Below are 13,273 nucleotides of genomic sequence, written 5' to 3' on the forward strand. Positions count from 1 at the left end.
CATCTTCCTTCCACATACATGATACAAGAGTGCAGACCTCACTAGTGACATGGATACTGGGGACTGATCTGTGTGTACTGGAGTGCAGATGTCATTAATGACATGGATACTGGTAGTGAGCTGTATGTGCTGTATTGTTGTGATATAGGTACTGGGAAGTGAGCTGTGTGTGCTGGGGGGCAGATCTCACTTGTGATAGTCATATTGGGAAGTGAGCTGTATGTGCTGGATTGTTGGAATATGGATACTGGGGAGAGAGCTGTGTGTACTGGAGTGCAGACTTCATTAGTGACATGGATACTGGTAGTGAGCTGTGTGTGCTGGATTGTTGTGATATGGATACTGGGGAGTACTGTGTGTACTGGAGTACAGAGTTTATTAGTGACATGGATACTGGGGAGAGAGCTGTGTGTGCTGGATTGTTGTGATATGGATACTGGGGAGTGAGGTGTGTGTGCTGGGGTGCAGATCTCACTACTGATATTGATATGGGGAAGTGAGGTGTGTGTTCTGGGGTGCAGATCTCACTACTGATATTGATATGGGGAAGTGAGGTGTGTGTGCTGGGGTTCAGATCTCACTAGTGATATTGATATGGGGAGTGAGGTGTGTGTTCTGGGGTGCAGATCTCACTACTGATATTGATATGGGGAGTGAGGTGTGTGTGCTGGGGTGCAGATCTCACTAGTGATATTGATATGGGGAGTGAGGTGTGTGTTCTGGGGTGCAGATCTCACTACTGATATTGATATGGGGAGTGAGGTGTGTGTGCTGGGGTTCAGATCTCAATAGTCATATTGATATGGGGAGTGAGGTGTGTGTTCTGGAGTGCAGATCTCGCTAGGGATATCGGAATGGGGAAGTGAGCTTGTATGTATGTGTATGTGTATGTTGTGGTGCAGATGTCACTAGGGTCATGAATACTGAGGAGTCAGCTGTGTATGTCTGGAGTGCAGACTTCATTAGTGGCATGGTTCTGGGAAGTGAGCTGTGTGTGCTGGATTGCAAAACGTACTGGTGACATGCATACTGGGAAGTGAGGTGTGTGTGCTGGGGTGCAGATCTCACTAGTGATATTGATATGGGGAAGTGAGGTGTGTGTGTTCTGGGGTGCAGATCTCACTAATGATATTGATATGGGGAAGTGAGCTGTGTGTACTGGATTGTTGTGATATGGATACTAGGAAGTGAGGTGTGTGTTCTGGAGTACAGATCTCACTAGTGATATTAATATGGGGAGTGAGGTGTGTGTTCTGGGGTGCAGATCTCACTTATGATATTGATATGGGGGAGTGAGATGTGTGTTCTGGGGTGCAGATCTTACTAGTGATGATATTGATATGGGGAAGTGAGGTGTGTGTGCTGGGCTGCAGATCTCATTAGTGATATTGATATGGGAAGTGAGGTGTGTATGCTGGGGTGCAGATCTCACTTGTGATATTGATATGGGGAAGTGAGGTTTGTGTGTTCTGGGGTGCAGATCTCACTAGTGATATTGATATGGGGAAGTGAGGTGTGTGCGCTGGGGTAGAGATCGCAGTAGTGATATTGATATGGGAAGTGAGGTGTGTATGCTGGGGTGCAGATCTCACTTGTGATATTGATATGGGAAGTGAGGTGTATGTGCTGGGGTAGAGATCGCACTAGTGATATTGATATGGGGAAGTGAGCTGTGTGTGTTCTGGGGTGCAGATCTCACTAGTGATACTGATATGGGGAAGTGAGGTGTGTGTTCTGGGGTGCAGATCTCACTAGTTATATTGATATGACGAGTGAGGTGTGTGTGCTGGGGTGCAGATCTCAGTAGAGATATTGATATGGGGAGTGAGGTGTGTATTCTGGGGTAGAGATCTCACTAGTGATATTGATATGGGGAGTGAGGTGTGTGTTCTGGGGTAGAGATCTCAGTAGAGATATTGATATGGGGAGTGAGGTGTGTGTTCTGGGGTGCAGATCTCACTAGTGATATTGATATGGGGAAGTGAGGTGTGTGTGCTGGGGTGCAGATCTCGCTAGGGATATTGAAATGGGGAAGTGAGCTGTGTATGTTGTGGTGCAGATGTCACTAGGGTCATGAATACTGAGAAGTCAGCTGTGTATGTCTGGAGTGCAGACTTCATTTGTGGCATGGTTCTGGGAAGTGAGCTGTGTGTGCTGGATTGCAAAACGTACTGGTGACATGCATACTGGGAAGTGAGCTGTGTCTGCTGGGGTGCAGATCTAACTAGCAATGGAATTTTGAGCATTGAGGTGTGTATGTTAAAGTGCGTATGTAAAGCCCCACACACACTGACACTTTCAAACCTGTGTTTATATGCGTTTAGACATTTCTAAACAAATTTAAATTCTTGTAATGATTTGTCAACAGTACCATTCACACTGCGTTTACCCACATTTAGGTGTCATCAGATTAGCTGCGTTTAGAGAAAATAAAACTTCTTGTGTCCAGGATCCGCTTAGACACTAAATTCATCTAAATATATGTAAATGTGGATAAACTGGCCTTAGAGCTAGAAACTGTGATCTGGGAAGCATAAATATAAAACATCCCCATTGTAGGAATTTGTCATGCATGCACAGATATACGCTGATGCATAGAAGGATTGCTGTTTATATTGAGTACAGGAGTGTTCAGTCATTCACTTCTATGGTCCTCTGTACTCCCTTCCTGGGGCTCCTTTAGTGCAGGGAGCCACCAGAACTTTTACTCTGGGTATATTTCTATGCCTGCAGACGTCCATTTGTATGAGGCCTTGCTGATTGCATGGTTATTGGGACGTGAGCTGTGTGTGTAGTGACAGATATCTTTTCTCATGCCTCATTTACAATTGCACTCCATTGGTAAAGGGTGAACACAAGAATGCCAGTGCGAATGAAGGTAAAATGCAAGAGGAAACATACAGCACATTGTATGTGCGTGCGCAGGTAATCGTGAATGACACTATTGAAAAAGCTCATTGGGATTCCAGTCTCGCCAGTTTTGAAATTATTTCTCAGCAAATAAAGCATGGAGCCATGGATGGATGGGGGAGTTTGCTTTGAATATTAACAATGGATCAAATAGCATTTTTGGTTTGTGGTGCTCAGATGCAGTATAGTTCCACTTTAAGGATAAGTGTGCAACCAGAAAAGAAAAGAGATAAACCAATATTAGCTGAACCAAACAACTATATGACCCCAAGAGCAGTTTCTTCCACTGTAGCCCTTGAACATACACCAATCAGCCATAACATTATGACCACCCACCATAACCCCTGAAGGTATGCAGTGCTCTCTGGAACCATGCTGCCAGTAACAGAAACCTTTTATGAGGTGGGACTTCCAAGGATCGGAATTGTTTTTCCCAGCACATCCCACAGATGCTCGATATGGGTTGAGAGCCAGAGAATTTGAAAGCTAAGTCAACAACTTGAACTTGTTGTGTCCCTCAAACCATTCTTAAAGTGGAGTTCCACCTGAAGAAAAAAAAAAAATGTTAGCAGCTACAAAAACTGTAGCTGCTGACTATTAAAATACAGACACTTACCTGTCCCTCGGTCCAGCAATGTCCTCACCATGGCTGGTTTCACCGGCCATCTTCTCTCCCTGGCACCGGCATCTTCAGTGTGGGCACCCGGCTGTGACAGGTTGCGGCTTCACAGCCAGGTGCCCACTGCACATGCGTGAGAAGCACTGCACTTTTTGAATGGTCCCATAGTCTTCTGGGACCTGTCATGTGTTCCAGAAGTCTACGGGGAGGGAGGGGGGAGGACAGCTTCCGATTGCCTAGGCAATCGCAGCGGAGGTGGTAGCGGGTACCTGTTGAATTCGGGTACCCGCTCCCCAAAGGAGCCAATCCTTAATGGGGAGCGGGGGCTTAAAGTGGAACTTCCCCATTTGGGTTGAGCTCTGCTTTAAATTCATCATATCAGGCCACCTTCTTCCATTGCTCTGTGGTCCAGTTCTGATTCTCACGTGTCCATTGTAGGCTGTTTTGGCTGTGAGCACGGGTCAGCATGGGCACTCTGACCGGTCTGCGCCTACGCAGCCCCATACGTAGCAAACCTCAGTGCACTGTGTGTTCTGACACCTTTCTGTTGGAACCAGCAGTAACGTTTTCAGCAATTTGGGCCACAGTAGCTCTTTTATTAGATCAGAGAACACAAGCCAGCCTTCTTTCCCTACATGCATCAACGAGCCTTGACCATCCATGACCCTGTCACCGATTTGATGCTTTTCCCTACTTGGACCACTTTTGGTCGATCCTGACCACTGCAGATCAGTCACATCCCACAAGAGCTGCAGTTTAGTAGTTGCTGTGACCCTAGGCATTACAATTTGGCCCTTGTCAGCATCACTCAAATCCTTACACTTGCCCATTTTTTCTGCTTCCAACACCAAACTTCAGGGACAACATGTTCTCTTGCTGCCTAATATATCTCTCCCACTTTTTAGGTGCCATTGTAACAAGATTGATTTTTACCTGTCAGTCGTCTTAATGTTATGGCTGTATATCCCAGACTACTTCACCTGTGTGTAGGTAATCCAGATTTATCATTTTACAGAATGTGAAGACTGGGAAATATCTGAACTGAAGAAATTTTTTTATTCGGATGTCCATTTAGATTAATTGCTCTATCGCTGTGCCCGCACTGGCTGATGGAAGAACAATGGAAGCTTAGCTCGCCCTCTAGTGTCCAGACAGTGCTTATGGTGCTCATTGGTCAGGTCTGATTTCCACGCAGTTATCTTGTACTTGGACTTTGTCAGCACCCAGCCTGTACACTGCAGCGTCATTACTGGCAGCACTCCCAATTCACGTAGCAAGTTCAAACTTTACAGCAATTAAGATATAAATAAATTTATAATAATATGTTTGCTTGGAGCTGTTGTAAATCTTTTGGGTGCTGGTTTAAAATCCCATGACTGTTAAAAGTGATGAGTGACAAAAGCACCTTCGCATGAAGCTGTTCAATAATTCGATAAAAAGAAATGTTTCTGTCAGTTTATCACTGGTAATGTAATGTATTTCAGCATTCACTAAAGGTGTGGCCTTGATGCTTTACTATCTGCCATACATAGGAGTGTCCACATTTATTTATTTATTTCAGGTACTTATATAGCGCCGTCAGTTTACGCAGCGCTTTACATATATATTGTACATTCACATCAATAACTAACCCTCAAGGGGTGTACAATTTAAGGTCCCTAACTTACATTCATACATACACATACTAGGGCCAATTTAGACAGGAGCCAATTAACCTACTAGCATGTCTTTAGTGTGTGGGAGGAAACCAGAGTACCCGGAGGAAACCCACGCAGGCATAGGGAGAACATGCAAACTCCAGGCAGGAGGTGCCGTGGCTTTTAAACTAACAACCCTAGTACTGTCAGGCAGAAGTGCTAGCCATTTAGCCGCTGTGCTGCCCACATGCAGCTTTAGGTAAAGTTTCAGAGAATTAAATAAAAGGGGCCTCAACTGCAAACTTGGCGATGGTGGCAAGACTTTAAAATGTCAAAATGTTTCTTACCCTGTTCTGTAAAATGGTGTTCTTGCGTCAGATGTTGCATGTTCAATAAAGGCTTGTTCATACCGGAACATGGTGTGGGAAACCCTCATTCCGTGTGTGTTTCCCGCACCATGTCCAAAAAACATCTGCGATCTGCGGGTGTCCGTATTATTCTAAGGATGCCACAAATACAATGTGTTTGCCCACAACAGATTTCATGATGCCGCAGTACCGCGTGATCCGGTGCGTTTTTGAAAAGTAGTGCATGCACTACTTTTGATGCAATTTCAGCCCATTGAAATCGCAAAGTCACATAGGAATTGCACAGGAACAAGGACTGTGTTCCTTTGTGATTAATACCCCTTTCACACTAGCGGTCCCATCGGGTCCGCCTGTCCTGTTTTTCAGGTGGACCTGATGCAACCCTCCATTCTCCTCTATGGAGCGTTGGGTGTAAACAGACGTGGCCGCATACACCCGCCTCCCTCCAATCCGCTGATAACAAACAGATGGTGATCAATTCCTATCCATGGGTAGTCGGGTGTAAATGGACAGCCGGTCTGTTTACATCCAACGTCCCATAGAGGAGATCAGGTTGTGTCTGTATTTGCTGTGCATAAGCGGACAAGGGCCAATCATTCACCTGCTCAGTGGTGGATCAGCGGACAGATCACCCGCTGAGCAAGCAGACTCCTGGCAGCGTCCGCCCTGTGTGAAAGAGTCCTTAGTTGTGATCCAGCCATAAAGGAAACTGACAATTCAATTAAAAAGGAAAAGAAAGCAGTGTAAAGACTAGTATATACAATATGTATAACTGCTTTCTGTCTTGGTTTACTGCCTGTGCAGTCACAAATCTCTATCATGTTTCATTTATTAGTTTCCATTAGGTCTGGATCTAGAAGTCAATTAAATGATGCTGATGCGTGTTTTTCATATATATTGCCTTTTGCTGAAACTCAGAAGTCATGTCTTTGTTTTTTTGGGGTTTTTTTTCATGCTATGATGTAATTACTCTCCACTGTTAACTAAAACGCTATATATTGCAGCTTCCATGTCATTAGATGTGGTGGCTGCATTAGTTTTCAAATGACTTGGTGTCAGCATATTGCAATCCTTGTACAGCAGAGCTCACACTGGGAGAGGGAGAAGCAGCACAAGTAGCTAGTCAGTTGTACTTAAGTGCTGATGTGCTAATAAGGACCATGCTGACAGGAGGAGAGAACAGTGATAATGCGATGAGCTCATTAGTCTGCTGCTTCTCCTTCACTGTCCAATCCCACGGTGTGGGGGACCTACAGTTGCAAGAAAAAGTATGTGAACCCCTTGGGATTACGTGGAGTTTTGCATGAATTGGGCATAAAATGTGCTCTGAACGTTATCTAAGTCACAAGCTCCGTGAGGACGTCGATGACGAAACGCGTAGGGCGGAGCTTGATTGATGTGATGTCATTACGTTTTTGACTGCCAGCTATTGCACATGTGCTGAGTAGTCAGGCTCGTTTATGTGATTGCTGTTGATGCTGTTGATGCTGGTGTCGGCTGGGACACCTCTTGAGTAAGTGCAATGAGTATCTAATAAAGGAATTGGTTTTTATAATATTGCACCATGAAGTCTTTCTGTTTCTCTCGAGTGCTTGGCATTTCCCCCCATGGATACGTTTGAAGGTGGTCCTTTTTCTATTGGAGAAGTGGATTTTCGATTAACTACAAAGTTTTTCGTCCTGTTATTTCGATCGATGAGGATCGGTGTGTTGGAGAGCTTCCGTTTCTGAAGATATTTTTATGGATGACCTGCCATTATATTATCAAGGTTTTTTGGTGAAATTTTTTTATATTGAGACACTTTTTTTATATTGAGACACTCCTTTTGCACAAAAGTTTTTTTGTTTTTTTTTTGCACCTAAAAAGTTTTTTATATTTTTCTGTGGTATTGGTATATATATATTTTTCTGGACTTATGATTTGATGATTTCTTTACATATATTTATATATATTTACTAGCGCAAATTATTTATTAATTGGTACACTTTATATATGGTGGTTTTTTGCAGCTGGTACACTATTAGTAAGTTATACAATTTTGACCATAGGCGCTATTATTAATTTTTCTTATTAATAGAAGAACACAGTCTGCTGAACATAATACTACACAAACATTAGATGTTGCCATGGTTTAATTGCACATAACATGTAAACATTCACAGTGCAGGGAGGAAAAAGTATGTGAGGCCCTAGCTTAATGACTTCTCCCAGAGCTAATTGGAGCCAGGAGTGAGCCAACCTTGACTCCAATCAGTGTGATGATATTGGATGTGTTGCTGACAGCTGTCCTGCTTTTAAAAACACACACCTGTTTTGGGTTTACTGGTTTCAAGAAGCACTGTCTGATGTGAACCATGCCTCGCAGAAAAGAGCTCTCAGAAGACCTACGATCAAGAATTGTTGACTTGCATGAAGCTGGAAAGGGTTACAAAAGTATCTCCAAAAGCCTTGATGTCCATGTGTCCACGGTAAGACAGACTGTCTACAAATGGAGAAAGTTTAGCACTGTTGCTACTCTCCCAAGGCGAGGTCGTCCTGTAAAAATGACTGCAAGAGCACAGCGCAGAATGCTGCATGAGGTAAAGAAGAATCCCAGAGTGTCAGCTAAAGACCTACAGAAATCTCTGGCACATGCTAACATTTTTGTTGACACATCTACAATAAGGAAAACATTAAACAAGAATGGAGTACATGGGAGGACACCACGGAGGAAGCCATTGCTGTCCAAAAAGAATATTGCAGCACGTTTGAAGTTTGCAAAAGAGCACCTGGATGTTGCACAGCACTACTGGCAAAATATACTGTGGACAGATGAAACCAAGATTGAGTTGTTTGGGAAAAACACACAACACTATGTGTGGAGAAAAAAAGGCACAGCACACCAACATCAAAACCTCATCCCCAATGTAAAACATGGCGGAGGGAGCATCATGGTTTGGGGCTGCTTTGCTGCCTCAGGGCCTGGACGGATTGTTGTCATTGACAGGGAAAATGAATTCCAGAGTTTATCAAGACATTTTGCAGGAAACGTACGACCATCTGTCCGCCAACTGAAGCTCCGCAGAGGATGGGTGATGCTACAGGACAATGACCCAAAGCATACAAGTAATTCAACAAAACAATGGCTGCAACAGCACAGAGTATGCCTTCTGGAGTGGCCCAGTCAGAGTCCTGACCTCAACCCGATTGAAATGCTGTGGCTTGACCTTAAGAGAACGATTCACACCAGCCATCCCAAAAATATTGCTACACTGAAACAGTTTTGTGAAGAGGAGTGGTCCAAAATTACTCCAGATCGTTGTGCAGGTCTGATCTGCAACTACAGGAAACGTTTGGTTGAGGTTATTGCTGCCAAAAGAGGGTCAACCAGTTATTAAGTCCAAAGGTTCACATACTTTTTCCTCCCTGCACTGTGAATGTTTACATGTTATGTGCAATTAAACCATGGCAACATCTAATGTTTGTGTAGTATTATGTTCAGCAGACTGTTTTCTTCTATTGTTGTGACTTAGATGACGTTCAGAGCACATTTTATGCCCAATTCATGCAAAACTCCACGTAATCCCAAGGGGTTCACATACTTTTTCTTGCAACTGTATAAGTGTACCTGCAGCAGAGAAAAGTCAGATCTCCTACCCTGCTAGCCAGGGCTTTGTTGTGTGTAAATCATCTCATGACTGGTTGGACAGGAATACAAATATTTGGCAGGTAAAACTGCTCCCATATATGTATTTTATCTATATATTTATCGGCTTGCCTGAATCTCAGCTTTAACGTGATACTGTAAAGATTTTGGGTTACTTTTTCTTTCATTATTTTTTTGTACATACATTTTAAAACTGAGCTGTATTTTTCAGAAGAAGCAGGCTTGCCTGCAAACTCCCTCTCCCTGATTGACACTTCATTTTGCTTCGTATTAATTCAATTCCATTCATTTCAGGATCAGTGCCACTATCAAGGATATGCAGAAGGAGATCCAGACTCTCGGGTAGCGATCAGCACCTGCTCAGGCCTCCGGTAACTATTTTTTATTCTGTGGGTTTTATTAGCTAAAAGTGTGGTGATCTAATATTGTATTATGGTAGAAAAAAACCCCCAAAACAACATATATTTATAATAACTCTGTTGCATTGCTAGGCAAGGCTAAACAGTAGCGATGAGATGGCCCCTGACCTCTTCCTAATTTTTCTGTCTCATTAGTGTGGTATTAAACTCAAAACCAGAAATGTAATATATTGCAGCTTACCAATCCTTAGACGTTGTGGCTGCATTAGTTCTTTTTTGTTAGACCTTTTCCCTCTGTTTTCACCTGGTGACCTGGCCAGTAACACTCCTCCTGCATTAGAGTGCCCCTACTCTGGATGAAGGAACACAGGGGGCAGATTTGGACTGCAGTATTGTCAGTCTGGGGGGAGGGAAGTATTAGATGTACTAGCAGATTTAGAGATTTAGGGTGCTTTCACACTCTTCCAATGAAAAAACATGTTAGAAATGCATATGTGTTGTTCATGTGTTTTAGATGCATTTCCAGTGCATTTTCTGGTTGGCATGCACCTGTGGAACATGGACATGTGACTCAAAAATGCACCAAAACACTGCCACGGTGTGCTTTTGATGTGTTTTTGACACGTTTTCTATTCATTTCAATGGGGAGCTGTGTTTTTGAAAAGGGCTCATACATGCACTAGCAGCTTGAACTGAACTCCAGCTAATACTTTATAAGCTGTTACAGCAAATAGTTTTGTTCCTTTTGGGATAAAGGTTTTAATGAAAACTTATCATTGTAAGCACCCCTACTGTATTAGAGCTAAATGGTTTGTCACATCCTTGTAACTGCAAGAGAGCTTGTTTTGTCAAGATAAAACTAGAGGACAGCATAAATGTCACATCTAATGCAGCTATCACATCTAAAAAATAATCAGCGGTCTACATGTCTGACACGTTTGATCCCACCCACAAGGGGTATTCATAGGGTGACCTTATGACTAAGCCCCGATGGGTGGGTTGAAACGTTTTATAGACATGGTTTCGGTGGAGACATATAGGCTGAAACCGTTTCTAATCCTTTGTCTACATGGGCTGGTTGGGAGAGCCCGATCCTTCAATTTACATATATTTGCCTTCTGGATTGGAACATGGACATGCCAGCACCCTGTCTTCTAGTGGATCCAGGGAAGTGGTTCCACTGGTTAGGAGAGCACCGATCCTCCAATTTACTTATATTTGCCTTCTGGATTGGAACATGGACTTGCCAGCACCCTGTCTTCTAGTGGATCCAGGGAAGTGGTTCCACTGGTTGGGAGAGCATCGATCCTTCAATTTACATATGTTTGCCTTCTGGATCAGTACATGGACATACCAGCACCCTGTCTTCTAGTGGATCCAGGGAAGCAGTTCCCTCCTGGCTTCAAGCAGTGCCATAAGCATCATTTACCTGGTCATCTTCCAGGTTTGGAGTCTTCAACCATCTTGATTGGCCAAGCTAGGATGACATAACTTCCTTACTTCATCGTGGCACAGAAGCGTGCTAAGACTATATACTAAGCTACACGTGCTTGGCTACATGTACATAAATACTGACAGCAGAGAGAAGCAATTGACTGGAGAGGAGTCTCCTCTGTCATAGAAAGTCTACCTGTCTGCTGTTTTTGTACATAATGAGTTTACTTCCACTGTAACTCAAGGACTGTTTTAAAATTTCATCGGACTCGATAGAAAAAAAGTCAGTAAGACCTTCACCCTGGTGTATTAGCTTTATGAATGGAGCCTTTTGTGTGTAAAATTGTTCAACTGATGATGTGGTTATCCAGCATGTGGGGGGGGGGGCACATGGATGGGTAATGGGTGTGTGGTTGGCCATCTTGCATTTTGGTGCCTGTAGATGTGCTTCCTACATTGTGGTTGCCCAGGGTGCTTCTGGGAGGAGGGATGCTGAAAACGTTGCAGATATTTTGAATGTAAATGGTCATCTGGTATTCGGATACCTGATATCTCTGATTGTGTCTCAGAGGTCTGCTGCACCTGAAGACTGGGAGTTATGGTATCGAACCCATGGAGTCTTCCTCCAAGTCTCATCACCTGATCTACCGTATGGAGAATGTGAAGAATGAGCCAATAGTATGTGGGGTGTCCAGTCCTGACATGGGGCAGGAGGGAGATCATCAGCATGCGCCAAGTATGACCCAGCTTTTGCGGGTAAGTCCATGATCAGAACTATATTTTAGATATTCCTAAAGTGGGATTTGTGTGCATGTTGTTGTTTAAGGGGTCATAATTATACTTAAATGGAGCTATAAAAGGGTCAGCGCATTCAGCAAGAATATCAGTGAACCCTTTTACTACTGCTGCTGTCTACACTCTGCCAGCTTTCTTCTGGAAATTATTCAGGCTGCTGAAAACTTCACGTTGTTGCAAGTATGCCCTTCCCCTACCCACTGCAGATCCCTTTTATTTCTCCCTTTAAAGTCCATTTGAACTTTTTGTTTAATTCATTTAAATGCATTTCAGATATTTAAATAGCTGTTCAAAGTTTGTTTTCTTTAGAAAGTAGCCAGAGCCTGAGTGGAAAAGCCTGTCTCCTGCCAGAATGCTGCAGAGAAAAAACTGTGTATTAAAGCAGTGGTCTCTCTGCAGAGGTCTGATACACCTTCTGTTGAACAGGACCAAAGCTCTGCACTCTGCTAAGCTCCCACTGCTTGTTGATTGAAAAGATAGACCTCATAATCACAATAGGTTGTGTCAGACCTCTGCAGAAAGACCACTGTTTCCATACACAGCACATGGGGCATGCTGGCAAAGGGTGGGCTTTTCGACCCTGGCTGTGGCTGCCTTCTCAATAAAGCATACTGTAAGACTTTGCCCACCATATGTTTTTATGCACCTGGTATGTATTTAGCGGAAAAATGAGGTGGGTTTTAAAAGAAGACATAAGGGAATATATTATCAGCATCATCAGGTAATAAAATTTGTTGGGGGGAGGGGGGGGTCTCTCCCAAAACCTGCTGTGTTAATTCTGGTGAAAGACTGAATCATATATGTAATTTTTTGCCCATATTTCTATTTTAAAGCACTAGTATTATGACAAATATTGTATTGTGGCAATGTATTGTACTATTAATCTATAGTATTCTAAATACCTGCGAATAAATAGTGGCCGCTGTAAATACACCCACAATGTTATCCTTTGTCCCAACCCCTGACAATCTCATTTTGTTGGACAGCTTGGGCTACATGTGAATAGCAAGCAGAATATAATGTATATGTATATATAAGTTACTAATAAAAATAGGAATTAATATAGTGAATATGGGCATTATATGAATTACTCACATGCTGTTACCAAAGCATCTTTTCTTTTTTTCCTTTTTTTTTTTTCTTTTTTTTTAATTTTTATTTTAGGGGATTTTTTTAGGGCTAATGTATATAAAAAACTGTAATTTTATTAGCTTCCAGCTGACTATTAAAACTGAAAAATCAGATGTTGGTGGACTGACATTAGTTTGTGATAGATTTTTTTTTTTTTATTATTGATTAAAGTTCCTTTAAGGACAAAATGTTAGACCGAAGTAAGAACGTTGCATTGCCGGGAAGTAAAGACTATGCTATAATGGCTTTCTCTGCAAATTTTTATTACTTTGGTGTGATCAATTATTCAACATATATTTAACAAGCAATATGCTGAATGCAGAAACAAAATTGCTGAGCATTAAATGGTGAATATCTGCTGGGAAAGATGCAAG

General features: G+C 42.8%; 1 protein-coding gene across 1 annotated transcript in view; it reads left to right on the forward strand.

The window, feature by feature from the left end:
* The window catches only part of ADAM9 (ADAM metallopeptidase domain 9), a 170,897-nt gene that overhangs the window by 103,082 nt on the left and 54,542 nt on the right, over positions 1 to 13,273 (forward strand). The window contains exons 5-6 of the mRNA XM_089661303.1: positions 9,475 to 9,551; positions 11,543 to 11,729. Coding sequence (XP_089517429.1) covers positions 9,475 to 9,551; positions 11,543 to 11,729 — 264 coding nt within the window. The remainder of the gene's footprint in view (positions 1 to 9,474; positions 9,552 to 11,542; positions 11,730 to 13,273) is intronic.

Source organism: Staurois parvus, unplaced genomic scaffold (assembly GCF_062004578.1).
Source record: "Staurois parvus isolate SC_StPar_1 unplaced genomic scaffold, SC_StPar_1.0 ptg001328l, whole genome shotgun sequence".
NCBI lineage: Eukaryota > Metazoa > Chordata > Amphibia > Anura > Ranidae > Staurois > Staurois parvus.